This window comes from Canis aureus, chromosome 19 (genome assembly GCF_053574225.1).
Source record: "Canis aureus isolate CA01 chromosome 19, VMU_Caureus_v.1.0, whole genome shotgun sequence".
In the NCBI taxonomy this organism is placed as follows: Eukaryota; Metazoa; Chordata; class Mammalia; order Carnivora; family Canidae; genus Canis; species Canis aureus.
Window position 1 is genome coordinate 27,711,006 of NC_135629.1, and position 25,053 is coordinate 27,736,058.

The 25,053-nt window shown below is 40.5% G+C and overlaps 1 protein-coding gene across 5 annotated transcripts in view; it reads left to right on the forward strand.

Annotated features, from left to right (window-relative positions):
• The window catches only part of ADAMTS9 (ADAM metallopeptidase with thrombospondin type 1 motif 9), a 397,174-nt gene that overhangs the window by 31,509 nt on the left and 340,612 nt on the right, over window positions 1-25,053 (forward strand). For 4 of the 5 annotated variants that reach the window (XR_013357704.1, XM_077858175.1, XM_077858178.1 and 1 more), the window contains exons 5-12: window positions 1,516-1,599; window positions 1,701-1,816; window positions 2,760-2,800; window positions 2,915-3,020; window positions 7,754-7,900; window positions 9,114-9,255; window positions 10,245-10,340; window positions 16,717-16,862. Coding sequence is in view for 4 of the 5 variants with exons in the window: in XM_077858175.1 (XP_077714301.1) it covers window positions 1,516-1,599; window positions 1,701-1,816; window positions 2,760-2,800; window positions 2,915-3,020; window positions 7,754-7,900; window positions 9,114-9,255; window positions 10,245-10,340; window positions 16,717-16,862 (878 nt within the window). In the remaining variant the exon portion in view is untranslated. The remainder of the gene's footprint in view (window positions 1-1,515; window positions 1,600-1,700; window positions 1,817-2,759; window positions 2,801-2,914; window positions 3,021-7,753; window positions 7,901-9,113; window positions 9,256-10,244; window positions 10,341-16,716; window positions 16,863-25,053) is intronic. The other variant, XM_077858176.1, reaches the window with a different exon arrangement.

The window sequence follows — 25,053 nt, forward strand, 5'->3', positions numbered from 1 at the left end:
GAGGCCACCACTGTTAAAAGTTCTTTTTTGCATATGTTTCTAACCAGCACTGCCCAGGAGAAATATAATGCAAGCCACGTATGTAATTTAACAAGAAACAAGAAAAATTAGTTTTAATGATGTATATTATTTTCTATCAAAATGCTGTCATTTCAAAAATTGCAAAGGAGATATTTTACTCTTTTTTTTTCATACTAAGTCTTAAAATGCAATCTGTGTTTATACTCAACAGTACATCTCATTTTAGACTCATACGAAGTCTTAAAATGCAGTATGTGTTTACATTCAACAGTACATCTCATTTAGACATAAAGCCACATTTCCAGTGCTCGGTAGCCATGTATGGCAAGTGGCCACCATGTTGGACAGCACAACTCAAGTTTGTATGCAGATACAACTTTTTTCAAAGCAAAACAGAACATTGTCACACACCGTTTTTAGAACAATATGTAAAACACAGCGTTTATTCTAATGGATTGACCTTAATTTATATGAACGGGAGCCTACTTTTAATAGATTTCCCAAAAGAATGTGAAAAACGACCGAATTTGAGTCACAGGTGCTTTAAGAGTTCTTTGCTTTCCCTGTCCAGTGGTTCTTCTTGTCTTCCCCTCACCGCTGTGAACCGCTCCCTTGTGCTCTCCACCCCACCCCAATCCCTTAACCTGCCTGCCCCACACTCTCCCCTCTCCTCCCTTCCCCATGCTCAGCCCCATGTGCTCCAGCCCTCTCCTGTCCTGGAGGAGGGAGAAAAAAATCCTAATCACACCTTGCCCAGACTCAAGTCTATTTCCAACCCATAAATTCAGACCTTTCAGAAGAATTTCAGTTATGAGCCTGGATATTGGGTCACACTGATGTAGGTTGAGCTTTTCTGACTGTGCCACTCACCACTGCAGAGTCTTGGGAAAGTTACTTAAATTCTCTGAGCCTTAGTTTTCTCACTTGTGCAGAGATTTTTGCTGTGGGGACTAGATGCAAATGCATATGCAATTTTCAGCGAGGGTCAAGTCCACAATAAGCATGCAGTGAACGTTAGCTTTCATGATTAGCAATAATAATGAAAAAAACAAAACAAAGCAAAATGGGCTACTGGGTTGTGAAGAAGACAAATGGGAGGTAAGCATGAAGAACAGCAGTATTAGCAAACATGTGGTCCATGTGAAATTCCATAATTGGGCAATCTGGCACTTCAACTGGGTTGAAAGAGCTGGATCAAAACTTAATATCCAGTGTTTTGGCACAGAAAACTGTTAAGTTGCGTGGCGATACAATTTCCAAGGAAAACACTTTGAGATTTAAACTTGTTGGGATTCATTATTATCTGAAACTGCCATCTATGAATTTTTCAAAGAGAGCTTTAATAAATGTTTGCCGAATGAATGCAAATTCAAAACGACAAAATGCATATGTTGCGTGAAACGTGGAAAGAGGTGGAGCCCAGCGTAAGAAGTAAATTGCTTATTGCTTACACAGAGTTCACAATTAACCTTGAAAAATTTATCTCGGTTGCAGGTAGCCTCTATCTATAAAGACCCAAGTATTGGAAATTTAATTAATATTGTTATTGTGAACTTAGTTGTGATTCATAATGAACAGGTAATAAAGTTTTTTTTCTTCTTTCTTGTATATGTATCCGAAATGGCATATCGGATTGGTGTTGGTACAATGGGCCAATCATAATTCTTTTCTGCATTTAGGAAGGACCTTCCATATCTTTTAATGCCCAGACAACTTTAAGAAATTTTTGCCAGTGGCAGCACTCCAAGAATTACCCTGGTGGAATCCAGCACGATACGGCTGTTCTTGTAACAAGGTATATGGATTTCTTATTCCTCGAATCATTCAGTTTGCAAGCATGTTGGTGGGTGAAGTCGTATATTCTTGTTAGCCAGCCCGTAGGACCAGGTTCCCAAGCAGCACTATTGTGGAGGCCGCCCTGTGGATTGCAGGACATTGAGCAGTATCTATGGTCTCTACCTACTATCTGTCCGTGGCAGCCTCTCCTCTCGACTGTGACAACCAACAATGTCTCCAGACATTGTCAAATGCCCTCTGGGGTGGGGAGCAAAATCACCCCTGGCTGAGAACTGCTAGCCAACAGGTGCCAGGTAGTCAGTAGATGTGTTAGGCGGGCCAAACAGGAAACACCCTTAGACTAAAGGCAGGTGCTATTCAGATGGAGCTGGTTGTTACCATGTCACAAACGCATCTAGCATTGCCAGCTTCTGTGATTTTGCAAGAGGTCAGCAATATGGACTTTTTGTTTTGAGTGAAATCTTCCAAATTTTTACATGGTAGCTACTTTCTCAGAACTATTTAAAATGCTGTACAGGGCAACAGAGAGGAGTGCTGGCCTGCTTGTGTTTCCTGTTGGCCACCTCGGAGATAGTCACAATCGCTTACTCATAAGTGAACTGAAATGAGTGTTTAGAGCCTTCTCAGGAATGTTCACAAACAGACTAGAATCACTCATGCCACTGTAGGAGGGAAAGCCCAGGCTGGAGAGTTTTTTTTTACTTGCTCTGTGGCTACCCCTGTGGCCAAAGAAGCCCTCCTGATGTAGCTTTTAATCCTTACATCACTGGTTACCAGGCTTTTTTGAGTTACAGACCTGTGGCCTTCTTAATTGGCTTGTTGTAACCTCCTCCTCGATGAGGTAGACACTGTCGTGAATGCCTAGAAGACTGTCAGGTGTTTGCTTGTATTGACATTTACTCTTTGGTGTCGTCATGGCCCTAAGTCTGCTTTCCTTTCAGACAGGATATCTGCAGAGCTCATGACAAATGTGATACCTTAGGTGAGTCCGCTGTGCGTATCCTCTATGGCTACAACAGTTTATTACATGTTTTTATTCCAAGTCACAATTGCTTTGTAAAGTAAATCCTTCTTCTTTTTTTCCCCCTCTGAATAGGTCTTGCTGAGCTGGGTACCATCTGTGATCCCTACAGAAGCTGTTCTATCAGTGAGGACAGTGGACTGAGTACAGCTTTCACAATAGCCCATGAACTGGGCCATGTGTACGTTTCCTTGCCATATTTTCATTTAATTCAGAGTGACCTCAAACTTTTCTTCCTTTGCATCAGAGAGGATCCTCTTGACCTCAGAGAGCAGAGGGCACTTTTTGAGTCATAACAAAGACTTCAGGGTTGAAGAGCTTTGACTCTAGTTGGGAAAAATGACTTTAGAAAGCTGAGTAGCACAGCAGCCCCTCTTCAGCCATAGCTGACATGTCTTTGCTTTACCTACACACATTTTCTGTGAAATATCTAGTATTTTCCTTTCTTTCTGGGAGTTGGAGAAATGAGGCCTTTCCAGCCATCCACTGAAGCAAAGGGTGCATTAGCTTAGGAAACTTTCCTGGTGTAACATCTTTATCTGAGAGGGTCTCCCTTCATTGCTCTGGTTCACAAGATTTTCGCAGATCCAGATTGTTCCTGACTGTAGAAGTACAAGGCTTTCATTCAGACATTTAGCCTCTGGGCACAGTGATGTCCCTAAAAGGGAAGAGATGGAACAAAGATACAGAGAAGAGAACATTTCCTAACCGTGGTCACTTAGTGGTTATTGTGAAATTGGCTTTTCCTTTTTGTTCTTTAGAAACAGAGCATAGCTAGAATGTGAGGTAAAACAGTGTAAAGTTACTAGAAATGATTGTGATTTTTGATCTGCGTTGTTTTCTTTCTAGAATGATTTAATTTCTTATGCCATATCTTTTAAAAATAATTTTCTCAAGAGTTGTCACTGATAGAGTTGTACATCAATGGATAGGTCAGTGGTAACTTCGTTTAAAGGTAAATAATCTATTAAGCAAGGGTTTTTTTATTCAACAAATGCTTTTTGAAGGCACCTATGTGTTGTGTGCTGTTCTACAGGTAAAGATAAGATGCATATGTAGAGGCATCTCCAGTTTAGTTCAGCATATAATGGGTATATTTTGAAACTAGTAACTTTCAAGCATATTTTAAGAGCACACCAATTTTCTCTTCTCCAAAGGGAATACTATCAGATACCCAATATTTATAGCACAAACAAAGCATGGCTTTCATTAAGCAGTTGTGGTGGGCCAGAGTCCTGCTTAATCGGCCTCCTCTCTGTCCTTTTGGTTTCTGAAATATTTTTGTGAAACTCAAAGATTTTGTGGAACTCAGTTTGCAAACTTGACCCACCAGCATTTCCCAAGACACAAGGTCTCCAGCACAATTCCAAGAGAATGGTCTGTCGGGGAAAAAAATAAAAAGGAGTTTCATACTCAAGTAATTTAAAAACTTTTTTCTTCCTGGTCTAGCCCTGCTTAGAGTCACAAGGCTCAGTGGCATAAAGTAAAGGCTCTGACAAGTACTGTATTAAAATAAACTGCTGAGTTTTGCTTAACTCAGTGTTCCCAAACTTATTTTAATAGAACCTTTTGGGGATTTTTGTTTGTTTTGCATAAAGTCTAGGAAATTCCTTTAGACCTTTAAATAGGAGGTTAGATTTGACCATGAAGAATAGGGTGGCATTTCACCAAGGCAGCCATTCCTGCCTCAGGAGACCAGATTGGGGGAGGTTCAAGATAGGAATGTAATCAAAGGGCAAGAGCTTGTGCAATTAACAGATTCACAGTTCCCCATAATCTATCGTTAAGAAAGGTAGAGTATTTAAAGAAATACAGTTAATTTCCTATTAATTCCTTCCTTACAAGAGCTAATAAACTCCTTTCAGGACAGCTAGTTTAGAAAGTTGACATTTTAAAGAAAGTAAGAATTTTGATTAGCAAAGGCCAATATTTTCAGGTATAGAGGAGCTGTGTGAACTGTACATTTAGCAAAGATCTCCCTCCACAAAAACCATGTGTTGGCATCAAACTAGGTGTTTTTATTTAGCTCCCTTAAACTTCATAAATCCCCACATGGTAGATATTGTTTCCATGTCAAATGACCTTAGTAATATTAAATTGCTTAGAGTCTAGTGCTAATAATGTTGGGGTACCAGCCTGTGATATTGGGGTACCAGCTCTAACATGGGGAATCAGCTGAGAACCAGATACCCAAGTTCCAGTTGAATTGTTCTAATTCTTCATTCTCTTTATTTTTTTAAAATTTTTATTTATTTATGATAATCACACAGAGAGAGAGAGAGAGGCAGAGACACAGGCAGAGGGAGAAGCAGGCTCCATGCAGGGAGCCCAACGTGGGACTCGATCCGGGGTCTCCAGGATCACGCCCTGGGCCAAAGGCAGGCACCAAACCGCTGCGCCACCCAGGGATCCCTCTTCATTCTCTTTAACTTGAGAAAAATGTATGCCGTTTACCTCGCTATAAGATGGAGCTAATACATGCGCACCTTGTCTCAAAAGTGACAAGAAGTTAAAAAAAAAAAAAAAAAGAAAGAAATAATTGGTGAATGATGTGAGTTGTTAGCTAAACAAAAGTGTATCTCTAGCCTCTTAGTAATCTTTTTTTGTTTTGGTGCTTTGTCTCATATAGTTAAGTTTGCTTATATTTTAAGGAAAATGAATATCTTTTTTAATTTGCTACCGTACTTGGTAGTAGATTTTCTGATGAACTTATTAAAGATTAAACATTAGGTTGTTATAGTCATGACTGTCTGGTAACATAAAACCCTGTTGGGGAGAAAAAAGTGTTTGCTCTTGTATTTGCTGAGGATCATTGGATGCTTCAAAAGCAGCTCCTACCTTCTCATATCAGCTTCTGGATGTACCAAATCTGAGTTAGGAGGAATTTGGGAAGTGACTGAATCTCTACTGGATATAGAGATCCTTACACAATATTACTGAGCAATCTTCCACAATTTGTCTAACCAGAGGGAATATGTTTTATGTATATTCCCAAACACAGAGATTTTAGAATCAGACTGGAGTGGTTTCCAATCCCAGCTCCCTCACCCCATCAGCTGTGTGACCTTAATCAAATAATTCAATCTCTCTACAACTCACATTTTCTTATCTATAAAATGTGGATAGTAATAGCAGTTTTCACAAAAGGTAGTTAAATGAAATAAAGCATCTAACACAATTAACACATTGCCTGGTATGTTGCGAATGCAAAAAAGTCTTGGTTATTATTTTTTAGTGAAGTGCTCAATGATTGTTACTATCTAGCCCCTGCTGTGAGCAAAGGTGCCTGACATTTGAATGCCCAGCGGTTTAGCTCCGCCTTCAGCCCAGGGTGTGATTCCTAGGTCCAGGATCGAGTCCCATGTCGGGCTCCCTGCATGGAGCCTGCTTCTCCCTCTGCCTGTGTCTCTGCCGCTCTCTCTCTCTGTGTGACTCTCATGAATAAATAAATAAAATCGTAAAAAAAAAAAAAAAAAGTTTTCTACCGATGTGATGAAATAAACTTGATTTTACCTAGGTGTGGTAGGGGTGAGGAATAAACACCAGCTCCTTCACACCACGAGAAACAAACAACAAAGGTTTGAGCGTGTTGCTTGTATTGGGTTTATCAGTGTAGGTAGGATACTGACTCTGCAGCTGGGAACAGGAAACGGGGGCAAGTCATTCTTTTAAAGAAATGAACTCTTAAGCAGAAAGAACTGCTATTAATTTTAACCGAGACAAAGGTTTTCTATCTCATAATTTTCATCTGGCAATTATTCCATCAGGCAATTATTGAAGAGCCCAAGTCTTGTTAGAAGAAGAAAACCAAACCCAAGAGAAAGGAGTGGAATGGACTTCATGGGCTTTTATCCCAGCTTTTAGATACATGTGAAATGAGTCTACACGCTTCTGTCTAGCTCACTGATTTCCCTATTTCACGATGAATGAGTGGAAGGGATTCCTCTCTCAATGCAAAGTTAGTCACATGTATCCGTTTTGCGACTGGGGAGTCATCCAGGGAGGACCACCTCTCTGTGCTCGGTACTGGAGCTGAGAATGGCATGTGGGTCATAGACTTGATGTCTCAAGATTGAGAAATGCTTCGTATCATGTTTCCCCCCATTTTCTCTGGCGAAGCCAAGAATGGCAAGTATGTGTTAATGCTGCTGCTGAGTTCTCTCCCAGGCCCGGGAGGACATTGGCACTCCATCACTCCAGGGGCAGAACGTGGATTAGCTGAAGAATCCTTTTGTGCCCAGCTTTTTAGGAAGCCAGTACCAATCAATTGGCGTTGGCAGGAAGCATGAAACTATTTGCTATGTCTGCGTTAAGCCAATTGGATTGGCATGCTTGCAGCTTCCCTTAATGGATGTTATTGTGCACGAACTTTGCATACTTCTGTCATGATATACCTAACACGGTTATATCATTTGTCAACCTGACCCAAAAGGAGGAAATGCCAAGACCCATAGTGAGCTTCTTATTAGAAAACTTCTGGCTTCAAGTTTTGAACTTGACCGACTCTTTATATATTCACAGTGTTATCATAACTTGCCAAATTCTTGACTCTATAAATTGGCCTTTCACAGCTTATTAGGAATTTCAACTACTGTATTCTAGCACCAACTACAGCACATTCAGAGCGCCTGCAGTTCCAAAAAGTACCCTTAACCCAGATAATGAGCTACTCAACATCTTTTTTTATACATTAAAGGCACTTTGTATTAAATTGGGTGAGAATTACATTCTATGCTGCACTCCACCTTGAATCATCCAGGAAGTTTCCTCCTGCTCCCCGGCATGTAGGTTCTTATCCACAATGCAGAAGGCAGTTAACTTTTTTCTCTTAGACAGATGCATTCTTGAAGCAGTGATAACAGCTCAACGTTTTGGTATTTATTGACATTCCTGTCTTTGTCTTGTCGGCCTTAGGTTTAACATGCCTCATGATGACAACAACAAGTGCAAGGAGGAAGGAGTCAAGAGTCCTCAGCATGTCATGGCTCCTACATTGAACTTCTATACCAACCCCTGGATGTGGTCAAAATGTAGCCGAAGATACATCACTGAGTTTTTAGAGTAAGACTTAAGCTTTCTTCTAGCACAGGCTTCTTGTGTCTGGCCTCCATGTAGTGAACTCATTGTGGGAAAGAAAATGTAGAGCCAAGCATTCCTTTGGAGTTGTTATTTTTGTTGACATTCCTGGGAGGAGGTAAAAAAAATATTCTCCAACATCTGTGCAGTTCCTCGCCTTGCCAGAGTTTTGAAGATTACAGACTGAGCTAATGAAAAAGTAGGGATCTTAAAGAGAAGATGTAAATGTTGCTTCGTTCTTGATGAAGCTCTAAGGTCTGCTCAGGTCTTGGGGGAGGGCCCATGGGTGTGATTACACGATGAAGAAGGCCACAAATAGTTATGTGGTTCTGACTTAGTCATTTTGGCTCAAAAAAGGGGAGGGTAGTGAGATGACCCCAAAAAGGGTTATGTGGGTGGATGAAAATCACACAGACCTCCATGTTGTTGAATTAAGAACATTCTTTCTCTGTCTCTCTTCCCCCCCCTTCTTTCTTTTCTTCTCTTGTTTTGTTTTTTAAGCTTCCTGCCAGGCTGCTCAAAGATCCAATTACATTATACAATATTCCTGTGTCACAGATTTATTGCTCCTCTCTCCCAGATGTACGAAAGGTTAAGTGATTGTCCAAGGTCACTGGGTGTATATTTCTCCAGCCACAGGGAAGAGAGGGCTTATTAATCAGAACTCACCAGGTGTGAATTTTCCAGAAGAGGTGTTTGCAGAAAAGTCAAAGAGCTGGAGGGTTGCTGTTTTTCTTTTTAACCAGATGATCTGAAGTGTTTGTTCTTATAGTTGTTGATTCACTCGCTCATCTGCTCAGCAAACATTTACTAAAGACCCGTTGCTATGGTGTTTAGAGCCCCATGCTTGGATGAAAAAGACACTATCTTTGCCCCTAAGAAGCTTACAATCTATTGGAGATGATGGTAAAGAAATAAATAAATCATTGCCCCGAAATGTGCCAAATGCTGTAGAAGCCACATATTTCCTACAGACTATGTTGTATGGATAATCAGCAGTTTCCGCAAACAAGTATACACCAAAAATAGAGCTTCAGCTTCTGGACTTTAGCGTGGGAAGTAAAGAATAAAGCGCACTCGAAAAAGGAACAATCCTCTCCACCTTTAAAATGGCAGGATGGCATTCACTGTCATCTGGACCTTTTGGCAGCCCCTTTTGTCTCTACTCTCAGCATCTGTATTTTTCTGCTTTCCACAGCACTGGGTACGGCGAGTGTTTGCTTAATGAACCTGAATCCAGACCCTACCCTTTGCCTCGCCAACTGCCAGGCCTACTTTACAACGTGAATAAACAATGTGAATTGATTTTTGGACCAGGTTCTCAGGTGTGCCCATATATGGTAAGTATTTGGGGGCGACTTCTGCCCTCATCCATTGACTCTGCATGTTTTTAATTCATCGTTTTCCACTGGCTTCTCACTCTAACATAAACCACTGGTGGTAAAGTTAAGAATGGTTCATTGACTATTAATGACAACAATAATAGTGATAATGATGATAAATAGGAATAGTGCTGTTAGGTGGTGCTTCACCGACACATTCTCACTTTACTCTCATGACAGCCCAAAAGGGAGATGTCATTCTGATTTTCATATTACACATGGGAAACCAAGGCTCAGAGAGGACAGGGTTTCAGGGCTGGTGATGGCACAGCTCTGTCCTTTCCTCTCCTTGTCTCCTTTCATCCCACTGACTTGTCCAGATGACCTTTATTACAGAGACTCTTCTAGATTCTGTAAAGGTCATCCATGAGACCAACCTGTTTCCCTGTTTTAGCTTGTCAGGTCTGTGCACTATGACCACATGGCACTTGAAATCATTTCTGGAGGTAGCTCAACTGGTGGGTGTAGGATATTTTAATGCGTGTGTCGTGGGCACTTGGACCAATGATATCCAGTGGTTATCAGGATGCAAATGGACAAAAATGTGCTTCTCTGAGGTGCCCTGTTTTCTGCCTTTGGGTGTTTGGTTGGTTGGTTTGGTGGGAGAGACTTCTGAGATAGCATAGTGAATTGGGAAGTACAGTGATTATATGGAAATAATAAAAATTTTTGAATGAAACTTACCCATGTTTATATTCTTTTCTGTGTTACTCATGATAGCAAACAGCCTCCTTTTATATCACCTGAAGTCCTGCCAGATGTAGAAATGTGTTTCATGGGCTGCTCTCTGTGGCCCTTGGAATATTTTATCATTCATCATACCAAGATTACAAATCCCTTTCTAACCTATGCAGTCTTGTTGGCAAAATGTTGATTGAGAGCAATCTCTGCCTGGTTCCATATTGTCTAATCACATTACCACTGACTTGTTTAACTTAATTGGACAGATGCAATGTAGACGACTCTGGTGCAATAATGTGGACGGAGTGTGCCGGACTCAGCACACGCCCTGGGCAGACGGGACCGAGTGTGAGCCTGGAAAGGCAAGTAGCACCCTGATATGTTCTTTTGTCTTGGGGCAGCAGAAATGGGCAAAATGTTAGCTGTCAGCTTATTCACCATTGTTTAGTGTATGTTTAGTGATGCAGTGTGTTTTAGCATGCATAATACTTTTGGGGGGCAGGAGTTCAACCTTACTTTTGAAAATTGTGAAAACTTGTATTATAGCATAATATTGATACAAGACACAGAGCTAACATTAGTGCCTTGACTTAAAAACATCCTTTCTCTCATTTTAACATTCCTGAAATCCCAATGTGTTTTTTAGTTTAATGTGAGACAGCTTTTTTTTTTTTCTTTTCTCTATCTCTTTTTGGGGTGGCAGTGGAAGACTGTTTTCAAATTCATGGAGCATCTTAAAATCAAGGAAACCGGTGCGCCTAGGTGGCTCCGTCGGTTAGGCATCCAACTCTTGGTTTCAGCTCAGGTCGCGATCTCAGGTCTTAGGATTGAACCCCTGCATCAGGCTTTGCACTCAGCACAGAGTCTATTTAAGATTCTGTGCCTCTGGGATCCCTGGGTGGCGCAGCTGTTTGGCGCCTGCCTTTGGCCCAGGGCGTGATCCTGGAGACCGGGATCGAATCCCACGTCGGGCTCCCGGTGCATGGAGCCTGCTTCTCCCTCTGCCTGTGTCTCTGGCTCTCTCTCTTTCTCTCTGTATGACTATCATAAATAAATAAAAAAAATTAAAAAAATAAATAAATAAATTGGAATGGCCTTAATTTAAAAAAAAAAAAAAAAAGATTCTGTGCCTCTCACTCTGCTCCTTTCCCAGCTCTTGCATACTCTCTCTCCCTCTCTCTCTCTCTCTCTCAAATAAAGTTTAAAAAATCAAGGAAACACAGAAATACAGTGAATTTCCTTTGTTCACTATTGAGATACCAGTCCCTTTAAGGAGCTGTGATGTCCCCGGAGATATATGCAAATATAAACTCTGAGTTGGTTATAATGGTTCCCACTTATTTGTTAATAACCAAACAAAATCTGCTACATATACAGCCTAGAAATAACAATGCCTCATGCACCTAGTAATATGATTAGTGCAAACTTCTGCACCTGGTATCCATCTAAAAAATAAAGAAGTTAGTATAGTAGTGATATCCTTATCATCATCATCCTCATCACCCAAAATAATTGGCTAATAAAAGTTTTCGATCTAAATCTGATTTTTTTAATCCCTATGGAAAATGGTATTCTTTCACTCAACAGTGATGCAGACCCTGAACTGTATTCTGAGTCTCTTGTCATCCTTACATATAGTTTTCCTTTCTTCTCTCTTCTTCCCATTGTCCATTTTACTCACTTCTAATATTCTGTTCTTTTCTTATTTCATTTTTCTCCACTTTGGAGAAATGAGTAGCACTCAGAATGTTTCCACAGAAGGTGTCCTCAGAAGTGACAGACTTTAACTCTCCCTTCCCCAATTTTAAAGAATGGGGACAGAAAAAGAAGTGACTTGCCCAAGGTCACTGAGCTCATTAGGGTCCTGTCCCCACATTCCAGCCAGTCCCCAACCTATTTTCCTCCTTTACTTTATCTGAAGGGGCCACAGGATCTGCTCTAGTGGCCACACCTCAAGCTCACTGAGCTACTTCAGTTTCCAGTGGATCTAACAGGAGTACTAGTAGTGGCTTCTTTACTCATCTGCCATGGTGGTTGTAAAGTTGCATGAGCTGGGGGGTTTGGATATTATTTGAAAAACTATAAAATTCAGTACAAAAGATTAAAAATTATAATGAAGCTGATTTTATACTTGACTAACTTGGTGATAAAATTGGCTCATGTTCTTACTTCTTAATGGCTAAGACCTAAGCAATTGAGAATATAGCTTTCTCCAATAACAGACTAACCAAAACTATATATGGACATGGACTCAACAGCTTTTGCACCTTTCATTAGCTTAAAAAAAAACAGATCTCCTTAGCCGGAGTGAAATTTTCACTTTTTGTAAGACATTTAACTCAACATGTTGATGGCCAGAAGATCATGGGTTTGAGTAGGAATACAGATCTCAGGTTTCCATGGCAGCCATTAAGAATTTATTCATTCTTACAAAATGATGATGTGGCCTCAGAGTCCTGCTAAAACACAGTGACCTAGGCGGATGGTAGCAACTGACGCAAAATGACAACAGATTATACCTAGTTGATGACTTGGTTAGTTGGCTTGAGTCAGAGCCAGCCCACTATATTACTTAAATTGATTCTGTTTAATCTCAGAAAAATCACCAGTATTGTGTGTTATGGTTCTTAGCCGATCTGATGCACTCACCTATTTTTTCTATTTCTGATACATATTATTGCTGGGAAAACCATAACAAAGAATTTTCAGTAATATGATGAAGTGAATCATATTGAGTGAAATTGCCATGAACAGGGCTGCCAACCTCACTGTCTGTAGCAGTGTGGTATCCCAGTCAATCTTAGAACACAAAAGAATTCAGGAGGACGTCTGTTGTATCTTTTTCTAATCTCCTGTTTTTGTAACAGACGCAGAAGATAAGGGATTGCAGGGTAATCTTATACCTGAGAGATGGGGAAATTTGGGAGGTCTCTCAGAAGTGTTTTTCCATGTATGCTTGTGTTTAGCAAGAGCAACAGACTTCAAGGCATTCCAAAGGATAGGCTTAGAACCCTCTCAGAGAGGCAGCTATGTGGAGGACATGATAGGTACGCTGTTCTGTTTTAGAAAAAGTGGCCAAGTCTAGCAGCTTTTATTAAAGATGTGGGCATATGTGTGTTTATTTCCCTGAAAAGCATTTATGCATTTTGCAAATGCTAAAGATGGTGGATATGTTGGCATAGAAATTCCTTGTGTTTTCTTTCATTTTGTTTTGTTTTCTTAGAATTGGCAGTATTCTCCAGCCGATTCTGACTCCCTTTGCGGTAGGGTTAATTTTTTGTTTCTTTCTCTTCTTTCTGCCCTGCTCCCTCAGCAGTGATCTGTCTTGGCTGCTGACAAAGTTATTTTGATGAATGACTCTAATTCTCTTTATTTTCTCCATTGTCTTGTTAAGCCTATTAACATTTCATTTTAACCCTATTTGTGAGCTGAGATTTGAAACTCTTGTTTTAAGCCTCTTTGGAACAAAATTGATCTCTAAGTCCCTCTTCCTACCTCCTAAAAAAAGATGTGTTTAGGTAAAATACCATTTAATGGTTCTGGATAATTTTAGAAAAGGCTGGCTATATTTTGGCTTGGACTCCACCAGCCACTTAGTGTTATGTTATGATATAGTGGCTATTCCAGTATGTAAGTATTGTTTGTCAAATTTGACTGGTAAAGTAGATGATCTTGGTACATAACTGCCAAACAGCTCTGATTTCCAGCCTCTGTCACCTCAGGCACTTCTCCTGTTCTTCTAAGGTTCTTTTTCTCCTTCCCTTTCTACCCATCAGTGGTCATATCAATAAAGGATATTTGATTTGCAGATTAGTTTTTAAAGAAGTATAGAATTTCTTGTTATTTCGTAGAATTTATAAAATATGTTCCTAGCAGCAAAATTTGAGGGCTAAATTGGAGGGTCATCTGCTATGACCCCAATTGAATATTAATTAGGAATTTTGTTTAGGTCAGACCGAATTATAATAATGTAAACAAATTAGCTATTTTTTCTGACACAAAAAGAAACTAGTCCAAAACTAGGCAGGTGATGGAACTGTTGTGGTAGCTCCACAAATCTCAGAGACCCAGGTCCCTAATTTCTTCCTGTTTTACTATCATGTGCAAATGGTCCTTAAGGTCACAGAATAGCTGCAGCAACTCCAGCCATCAAGTGGGAGTTCTAGGCAGAATGAAGCCAAGGGTCAGGGGACAAAGGGGCAAAAATACCTTCCCAGAAATATCACCCAAGGAAGTCTTCTGACATCTCTTTGACCACTCTTATCTGTACAAGAATCTGGGGAAATATAGATTCTGTTTTCAAGGACAAAGGAGAGAATAGATATTGGGTAGACAACTTGGGAGCCTGAGCATCATCTAACTACGTCATTAATCTTGCTTTTGTCTTAATTTTTTCTTTGCTTATGCATCAAAACCCATTTGCTCATAACTGAGAAGCAGCATGTGTCACAGTGAGGAGTGTGCCCTTGAGTCAGATTGTTTTTGTTTTGGTCTCAGCTCTGCCCCTTACTGATGTTCATATCAACTTGTGTGTGCCTCCACTTTCCTTTCTGTAGAAATGAGGGTAATAAGAGGACCGTACCTATCTCGTAGGGTGCTATGAGGACTAAGTTAATATATATCTAATGCCTAGAACAGTGCCTGACCAATACGAAAGGCTGTGTGAATGTTTGCCATTATCTTACTGACTTTATTTAAGTCAGGTCCCTTATGTGTTCAGCTGTGTGCTGAGTGCTTTAGACATGCTGTGTCTCGTGTCCTACTCAAGAAAACTTTAGCAAATTGATCTCCATTTTTCAGTCAGGGACTCACCTAGGGTCACAGAGTTAGTCTGTGGAAGAGCCGCAACTCACTACCAGACCATTGGCCTGCCGAGCTTTGTCCTTCTAAGACCTTCACTGTCCAGTATGGCAGCCAATAGCCCCACATGTCTAGTGAGCCCTTCAAATGTCAGACTGAAAAAATTAAAAAAAAAAAAAACTTAAAAATTGGGGATCCCTGGGTGGCGCAGCGGTTTGGCGCCTGCCTTTGGCCCAGGGCGCGATCCTGGAGACCCGGGATCGAATCCCACGTCGGGCTCCCGGTGCATGGAGCCTGCTTCTCCCTCTGCCTGTGTCTCTGCCTCTCTCTCTCTCTCTCTCTGTGTGACTATAGTAAATAAATAAAAATTAAAAAAAAAAACCTCAAATGTCAGGCTGAACTGAGATGTGCGTGAGTGAAAATACCACCAGGTGTTGAAGACCTAGTATGAGAAAGAGTATAAAGAAATCCCATAATTTCATATCAGTTCCATACGGAAGTAATAATATTCCGATATCTTGAACTGAATAAAAGGTATTAAAGTTAATTTCAGTTTTCTTTTTACTTGTTTTCACATGGCTTCTGAACATTTAAAGGAAAGTGTACACATGTGGCTTATGGCACATTCTCATTGGATGGTGGTACTCTAGACCAAGCTAGCTCTCTCATTTATTTTTATGTGCATACGTTCCAATAAATGTTCACAACCCCTGTAAAGACAAATACCAAACGATGTCAGAGAGCAATGTCATCACCCCTTCCTCTGCCCACATTTCTTGGGCTTGGCGTTGCCCGGGATTCTTTGAAGGCAGAAGCTTTTAAGCCTCAGCCCAACAGCCCAGGGAAAAGGATATTCCAGGCGAATAATTGCAAGAGCAAAGGCACCGCAGAATAGCGAAAGCTTAAAGGCTGGTGCTCTCTGAACGATCGTTCACCAAGCCTGGTGTGTGGCTGCCCGTTGGGTCTGGGACCTTCACCTGCATCTTATTTGTCGTGTGCTTTCCCAGCCCACACCCCCACCCCCGGCCTCTGCGGGGCTCTGCCTCTGCCCGTGCCCTCCCTGCAGATAAATCACGGCAGCCAGCCACCACCAGCTCCACTTCAGAGATCTGAGCGAGCCGCAGGGCATCACCCTCCTGCCGCCACTGTCGCCACTCTTCCTTTGTCCGCTGCTCAGTGACCTCGGCTTTGTGTCAGGGCCTCACACCCCAACAATGGCAGAGGGTTGAAATGGGCTTCTCGAATCCCTTGTCCTGCTGAGGAGTTTTATTCTGTTTTGTTTTGTTTTAAGCATCATGGCCTTCTTCCTGCTGTAGGCTGGAGAATCTGAAACCATGAGTAACAAAAAAGCAATAATGTTTAGGGCTCTCTGTACTATGTCCATTTTGCACTAGTCTCATCCTGTGTGCTTTGGTGGAGTGAGTTTATAGGAATCATGTAACTTGCTTTTTCTTCTCTCCCACCTAATTAAAATTGGCTTCTCAAATCTGTGGGGAGCAGTAAAACATATTTTACCAAGCTCATAACGTCTCTGAGCCTTCCTGATGGAGATTCGCTCTACAAATCCAGTAACTCATTTTGGCCCCATCTACAACCAGTAGGCCCACTTCCTCTCCTCATTTTTCCAAGCAGACTAATTGAGCACTTCGAAGCTGGCCACTGGAGTTACCCTGACAGCCTGGAGCCAACAACTCATTGGCTCATTGTATTCAAGCAAGTGGTAAATGAAGACATGACCTAAAATCAATGAGTATGAGATTAAAATCCCTACCGTTTCCATTGTTCATACAGATGATGAAATGGCAGCAATTCAAACCAGCACGTGGTGGGGGGTAGGGAGGGAAATGAAGTATGGCATATACTCACTCAAAAGGACAGCAGGTCCTACAATGTCTCCAGCACCGAGCTCTCCCTCACTGTTCCCCTTATTAAATACAGCACTGCAAGTTTGGATTTTGTGTCCCCAAAGAAATGGAGGTCCCCGTGACTGATGGATCCTGGGGCAGTTGGAGTCCCTTTGGAACCTGCTCAAGGACGTGTGGAGGGGGCATCAAAACTGCTGTTCGTGAGTGCAACCGACCAGAGTAAGTCCTACAGCTTCTTGCTGTCATTATTGGGATTGCATGAGTGGCACGTTCCGGAAGGGAGTGATTTATCTGGAGGCAGATGGAGAGAGAGCTCTTTCCCAGTTCCAGAGTGAGTGGATTTCTAGGGCTGCTTAGACTGTTAATATCCAATCTCTTTCTTCCCAAGTGCTCTCCTCTGTAGTAAATCTTCTCCCAGGGTCCTTTATTAAAAGTTCTGTCTACCAAACAGTAGATGCTGTCGTGTCAGTTGGTCTGTTTAATAATTTGACATTCAGGCATATCTTACTGTCTCTCGGGCTTGATATAGCAGGCTAACAAAGTGAACATATGTATTTTCCTGAGGAGATGAAGAAACTGGACATTTCTATCTAGATTGTGGGTAACTTATTGCCTTGCCAGTTAGCTACTAAAATGCCGAAAAGGGCACACAGACCCCCAGGGTGGCATTAGCAGATCCAAAGGGACTGGGAACCCCAAGTTGAGAATTACTTTTAGAATCAAGCTAGTTGCTGTACAGATGAGACACCAAAGGTCCCATCCCGCAACTGGATAATGTACTGGATTGGGAGTGTCCTGACTTTGGGGATAATTCTCATTATGTGACCATGGCTGTCTTTACCAGCCTAGCCTTGCTAGGACATGTTCAAATGAAGTTAATGCGGTTCCCCCCCCCCCCCGCCCGCCAGCATCTATCACAATAGGCATGTATGTTTAGAGGGAGATTTAAGAAATCATATTTTCATTATAGGGAATGACATCAAATTTTGTGTGGGCCTAATGTGTATCAAATCTAAAGGAACAGAGAGATAATACATGATATAATTGCCATTGAACCTATATAGGCTGGTGGAGGGGGGCAAGAATTCTTCATAGAATAGGAATAGGTTTTTAGATGGATAAACCAATAACTATGTTTAAGACCTAGTTGTTTTGGGATTATGTAAAGTGATTTCATGCACAGTACTCAGCTATGTTTCACAGCCTACATTAGGGATAGCAGACAGAATTATAAACAGAAGCAAGCAGGTAAAATAGGGAAGTGGGCTGGTACAGGATACTGGGGTTGTCTTGTGCAGGGTGGTAGAAATCAAGTGCAGGGTGCTGCTCAGACCTAGCTGGTTGTTCACAGGTAGGAAGAGGGCCTAGTGTGGACAGTGCTTCCAGTTGTTGTTGTTTTTTTAAATAAGAAGAAAATATGAGTTGTATTAACCAAAAAAAGAACATACTTTTAGGCCACTGTTGTAATCTCTGGCCTAATAAATACTCATTAGTACAAATCACAGATAATGATCTATTTGTTTTCATTTATTTTTATCCACAGTCCCACATTTATTTCGTGTCCACATGATATTAGTCTCTATAAAGACAACTAAAGAGCCATATTATGACATAGACTGTTACAGACATAAGTCTGTAACTTATGGATATAAAAACTAAACATTAGGTTATTAATAGAGTCTATTATTGTGTTATTTGAATAATAGTACAAATATAGTACATGCTTTCAAAAACTCCAGGCACAAAACTATATGATATAAAAATTTTTTATCATTGTTCTTCCTACCTCCTACCTGCTCCCCACAAGGAGATAACCAGGGGAAAATGATTTGATATGTATCACTTTGGACTTTCAAAAAAGATTTGTCATATAATATGTAGTATATGGAATAAGTATTCTGTAACATAAAATAAGGATCATAGTACATATAGTGTTCTACAACTCACTTTTTAAAGTCAATTATAAATCCTAGCTGTTTGTATTGTTGAAGTTTTAAAATAAAGCATTTTAAGGTAATAGCAGGTATGACACTTTTTTTAATTAAAAACTATTTGGTGGCTATAGTGAGCCAAATTATTATTATTATAGTGAGCTGTTATTGTGACAAAGATATTAATATTGCCAACAAGTAGACATTTTTGAGATTGTGCCCCAAGAATACTTCATTCAAAAAAGTAGGTTTTTTTTTTTTTTTTTAAAGTCTTAGAGCAGTTCTAGAGGTAATGTGGAAAGTGGAGAGAGATAAATCACTCCATAATTGGAATGAGCCAGACAAAGAAAATCACCCAGTGTAAAGATCTCAGCAGGAAAGGATCTTGAGCTTCAAAGTAAAGCAAAGATCCTCACATTCAGAAGTTAGGAACTGATCATTAAAGACTTCAATTAGAGGTCCTTGTCCTTGCTCTTTGCTATGGGAGGTTTTAAAAGAAGACAATCCCCTGAGCTGAGTGTCAGCACTGACATCATTTCATTAAAGCTCTTCCAAGTTATTTGCACTTTGGGATGTCCCTGTGAATTGAGGAAGGAGTCTGCCTCAGAAAACTAAGTTTACAATGGCAGCAGTGGGTAAGTCAGTTTGACAAGAGAAAGGGACACAGAAAAGGGAAAATCAGATCCACATCTCCGTTTAAAAGCCTGTTCAGAGAAATTCACAGAGCAGATGGTTCATTATGCAGAATGCAAAAGTGATTGCTTCTGATTCTCAAGGAATTGGAGGGGAATGGTGGCCCCGTCACTGGCAACCTGCTTTTTCCCAGTTGGAGTGGTCTTTTGAATATAATGTAGAGCCTCATTTTTTGTATCCAAAGTATGTCTCTATTAAGAACATTGGTTTGTTTTTATTTTTCTTTCACAGTATTCATGCAATTCAAGGATGTTTTTAGCATCCAGATATTTTATGCTATATATTTAGGTTTTTTTTTTCCTTTGAAAGCATAAAAGCTACAAAAGAGAAGTAAGTAGCCTTGCCATGCACATGGGACTTATGGTGCCTTATGAGCAAACTGTAGAAACCTGATGCTTTCTGATTTGGGCAAATGGTTTTTGGTCTCAGCTAGTATGCAGTGCTACTCGTTTGCCATCATGAGAATGGGGCCTATTTTGTCTTTAAATGCTTTATTTGTTTTTTAAGCCCATTTATGACCCATGTCTTATAGGTAAGATTAACATGTGTCCTGATTTGTAAAGACAGTACCAGCTTATCTCTGTTGTCAGGAGAAGTTATTAATAACTTACCTGTTACTTTTTCTAAGTGTCCTGGATCAGACAATTAATTACATGCAGTAAAATCTAAAATCAGAACCACCAAAAACATAACTTAGAGTACCAAAACAAGGCCAGCATTTTAACTAGAAGATGCATCATCAGACTACTGGGTCCTATCCTTGTTATTTTGTGCCCCAAAATGACCCTGAGCTTCCTGGTGGTTAGAACAGAATTTTATTTTTATAGGTCCATCAAAATAAAAAAGCATGCCCACTTTTTTGGGAAAGGCAAAGCTTTCCCACTTCTGGTGCTTCTATTTTGCTTTTAAATTAGAAAGTTAAATTAAAAACTAATAAGCTCATAGATATTTTTAAAAGATCGTGAACTAGATATTTTCCCATTTAGGCTTTCACCATAGTAACTGCTTACGAAGTCTGACGTACAAGGTAATAGACATGTGTCTATTTTATCTATGAAAACTAATCTCTCATTTGGCTATAAAGAATTGCAGGAAAGTTTGTTTTTATTTTTAAGGCACTGAGTTGGATAAGCTTATTTCAAAATTCAAGAATTGATTGCTTTGGGAAAACCATTAACTAATAAATGAATAAGAATATTCAAGTCTATAGACCACTCCATTTGGAAGGATCATTAATGATCACAAGTACAGCTCTCTGGCTCATCCCATCTAATCCTTGAATAGCTTTACAGCATCCTCTGCAGTTGGCTATTAGAACCCTTCTCAAAACCCTCCACACACAGAAAACATATTATCTTTTGGTCCTGCCTGCCATATAGTTAGAATTTCCTTCCCTGTGCTAACCCTAAACTGCCTTCTTCAGTTCATTTAAGTAGAGACAAAAGTTGAGATTTCTGTTCACACCCATTTGCAGACCAAAGTTTAGCTTTCCTTCAGGGTGGAATGCCTGTGATGATGTTTGCAAAAATTCCTTTGTAGCTTTGGCCATGTAGTCTCATGAATTTTTTTGTATATAGGTTTGGTTGTGTAATGTGTACTTGAAAAAAAGATTCAGGTTGGCTGTGCTGATATTCAGGTTGGTTACTTTCATAGTAATTAATCTAGTAACTTCTGCAAGTCCTTTTCATCTCTATCTGACATGAAGATTTTTTAAAGGATCTTAATAGTTGGAAAATGTAATTAGTATTTTTTAAAGCTGCATTTCCTATAATTTTTATTATTTGTATGGAAAAAATACTCTATCTACTTAAGCTATTAAATTATAACACGATTTTTTTCCATGCTGAAAGGTGAGTTCAATCAGCTATACAGCCTTTCCGATTACACAGTCCTTGCAAATCAGGCAGAGATGCTTTGGGATAAAGGAAAAGCCATATATTTTGAAAGGACAAATTTGTGTTTATTAATAAAGAATAATCTGTCTTTACATAAAAAGCAAATAAAGTCACAGAATGAGTCTTGATATGGATATATCAAGAGAGGCAGCATAAGAAAGGCACCAGATCCTAAGCTTTGGGTCACAGAAACCTAGGCAGGTCTGTCAGCCAGTGATTCTCACTTAATGGGCCTGTCACCTTGCCAGGTCACTGAACATTTATGAACCCCATTCAAACAAGCATTCAGGAACAAAGATGCCACTACCTACCTCACAGCATAGCTGGACAAGTCATACAAAGTGGCATGAAGCCTTGCACACAAGAGTAGCTCAGGGGTGGTCAGACCTTTACCATACAGTAATATTTTTCCATAGAAAAACTCAGTAAATTTTTTAGACTTGCAGATCACAGGTTCTCTGACACAACTATTCAACCTCACGGATCCATTGGGAAAAATACACAGGCAACAACATATAAAGAGGGGAGTGGCTATATGCCAATAAAACCTTATTTACAGACACTGAAAGTTGAATTTCATATCATTCTTATATGTCTCAAAATATGTGTTTTGTTGTTTCTTAATTTTTAAGACAGAAAAATCATTCTTACCACTGTATGAGAACAGGCGGGATCCCTGGGTGGCGCAGCGGTTTAGCGCCTGCCTTTGGCCCAGGGCGCGATCCTGGCAGGCCCAGGATCGAATCCCACGTCAGGTTCCCGATGTATGGAGCCTGCTTCTCCCTCTGCCTATGTCTCCGCCTCTCTCTCTCTCTGTCTCTCTCTGTGACTATCATAAAAAAAAAAAAAAAAAAAAAAAAAAAAAAAAAAAAAAAAGAGAGAACAGGCAACAGGCAGGATTTGGTGCCCAGGCTGTAGTTGGCAGGCCCTTATAATAGCTATACATTTACTGTGTGGCAGACCTTGCTCCAGTGCTTTGAATGTATTAACCCAGCAGACCCTCACTCATCTTGATGTAGATACCAACATCGTCTGTCTTCCTTTTACAGATAGGGAAACTGAGTCTTAGAAAGATTCAGCAACTTGCATAAGATTACATCATTATTAACAGGCAGGCCTGGGGGGCACGTGGGTGACTCAGTGGTTGAGCATCTGCCTTCAGCTCAGGTTTTTATCCTGGGGTCTTGGGATCAAGTCTTGCATCGGGCCCCTTGCAGGGAGCCTGCTTCTCCTTCTGCCTATGTCTCTGCCTCTCTCTCTGTGTCTCTCAGGAATAAATAAACAAAAATCTTTTAAAAAAGAAGAAAAAAAAAAAAAAGAGGAAAGCCTGGGATTCAAATCCTCAATTCCAGAGTCCATATTGATGAGCCTCAGCAATACCGCCTCTCACGTGGAGTGTTTTATGTTGTGTTGTTTATTTAAAATGTCATTTATAAAAAGAAATCACTAAATGCTATTTGCCCCTAGATAGTGGCCAAAAGTTAGCAAAGGTAGAAACTATTGCCATCTGAAGGGAGGCTGCCTATACATATTTATTTGCAGCCCAAGGAACTGCTGCATTTGGGCGATTTTAGGTATGAGTTAGGACTTGTTGTATAAGAGAGCCAAAAGAAAAAAAAACAACTTTTGAGAATTTAATTTCAAAAAGAGAAATGAGTTACTTTCAGGAAATAAAGCAATGACCAATCATCTGTAGTTGGTTAGGCAATTTAAAAAGTGTCCAAAAAGATCATTTTGAATTGAGGAAAAATTAAAGGAGGTCTTTCTTGTAGCACATTTAAAACAAGTTTCACCTGAAGAGGTATATGGGCCTGATCTGTTATTCACATGTAATCTGTGATATTTTATGCACGAGATTAGGGTGTCTTGGTACTGAGAGAAGAATTTGGAATCCAGGAAACCAAGGTTCTATCTCTATATGGCACCAAAAAAAAAAAGAAAACAAAAACAAACAAACAAAAAAAACAAAACAACCAAAAAACCCCAACTCTGGACCATAGCTCCTGGATAACGTAGCAGAAAGAGTACAAAGAAAGAACCTGGGAAACTTGGAATTCTAGTCCTATCTCTGCTCTTCATGGCAAAGTACTTAACTTCTCTGAATCTCTTGCACCTTGGTATAAAAGTATTACATCTGCCTTAACCCTTGGGCAAGATATGAGTATGTTTTAGTGAGTCCAGTGCACAATGCAGCTATAAAGCATATGGATTTAATTGTGTTTGATGGAGAAACCATCAGACATAGACGCTTCAAGGTTATGTGCCATTTTGTATCCCTTGATATGGTTTTCTTTGCAATAAATAACAGTATTTATCAGAGTGCTTCCTAAGCTTCTCAGATTCATAACAAGCTGTTGAGGTGCCCAGTGTCATCTCTGTTTCACGTGTGCAGGACAGGCCAGGTGGTGTACACAAAGGCGTCCAGTGTGTAGCTACAAAGCCCATGCTCTCACTTTAGTCTACGTATCTTTGTTCTAGGGAGTGCACTGCAACAGTAGTTTGACCAGTGCCCCTTCCTGACACTTGGGCACCCTGTAGAAGCCCTGAGACCTGCCCCATATCTTAGCACAGATCCCATACTCAAAACAAACTGCTCAACTGGATCAGATTAGATTGAGAGTGCTGATGTATGAACACAGTAGCTGACATTTTTAGCATCTAGTGGGTGAGCTTATTTTAGAGAAAGGACAACTGATGTTCATGGAGGCTGAGAACTTCATCTAAGGTCACACGATGAGGATAGTTGAGACTGACCCAGATCCAGCTCCAGAGCCTTATCTGTTCTGCTGGACTGGCTAATCGTTCTGTACTTCACGGCATGGATGGATTTCCCATTCGTCCAAGTCCTGGTTTAACAAAACAAAACAAAAAACACTTTGGGCCCAACTACTCTGAGAGATTCATTTTAAAGAACAAAAGTGGGAAACTTTCTTTCAGAGATGTCCTAGGATAGCTGTGAAATCTGAGCTGTTCCAGCCCTGGGTGGGTGAACCCAGCTTCCTATGATTCTGTGATCTTCCCATTTCCATGATGAATCTGGCAAGCTGTGGACTGCTAGGAAATGTGTTATATAGTTGACTCACTGGATCACATCTGGAAAATACGTGTACATTCGAATTTCATATAACTCGGGGTTGTTGCCGAGATGGAATTTGCACTGTATGCTGTGCAAGGCGTCCTCCATACTCTCATCCCACAATAGTTAATGAAACCAGTATGCTCTCCTGTTTCTCCTATTAGGCTAGTCAAAATAGGGGGATGTTCCTTTTATTCCATCTCACTTGTAAAACAAAACAAAGTAAAATAATGGTTGTGAGGGGGAAGGAAGGGAGGAGGGAGAGAATGAAGGGAAGTGGCATAGCATAAGTTTTAGGCTGGTCTTCTGTAAGAATATCATGTTACAAAAAGTAGACAGGGAGCATTCCAACTGCTCGTCTGTACCTTTTACCTTCCACATTTTGAAAACCAAAGGACTGAATTTTTAGGAGAAAGAGGACAGGTCATTGCCTGGTAAATCCCAGGCTTTGTATTTCTTTTTTTTAAAAAAAAAGATTTTATTTATTTATTCATGAAAGACAGAGAGACAGAGACATAGGCAGAAGAAGAAGCAGGCTCCATGCAGGGAGACTGATGCAGGACTCGATCCCAGGACTCCAGGATCACGCCCTGGGCCGAAGGCAGGTGCTCAACTGCTGAGCCACCCAGGTGTCCCCCAGGCTATGTATTTCGAACTCGAAGTGTCACGCTCTGACATTCCATCCTCAGGACGGCCTTACTAGGTGGCACCTTCCCATTTTTACAGCGGAGGTACTGAGACTTGTCCAGGTTAAGTGACTTGCCCAAGGTCATGTACTTAATGGTGCAGAGGTAGAATTGCAAATGCAGATCTCA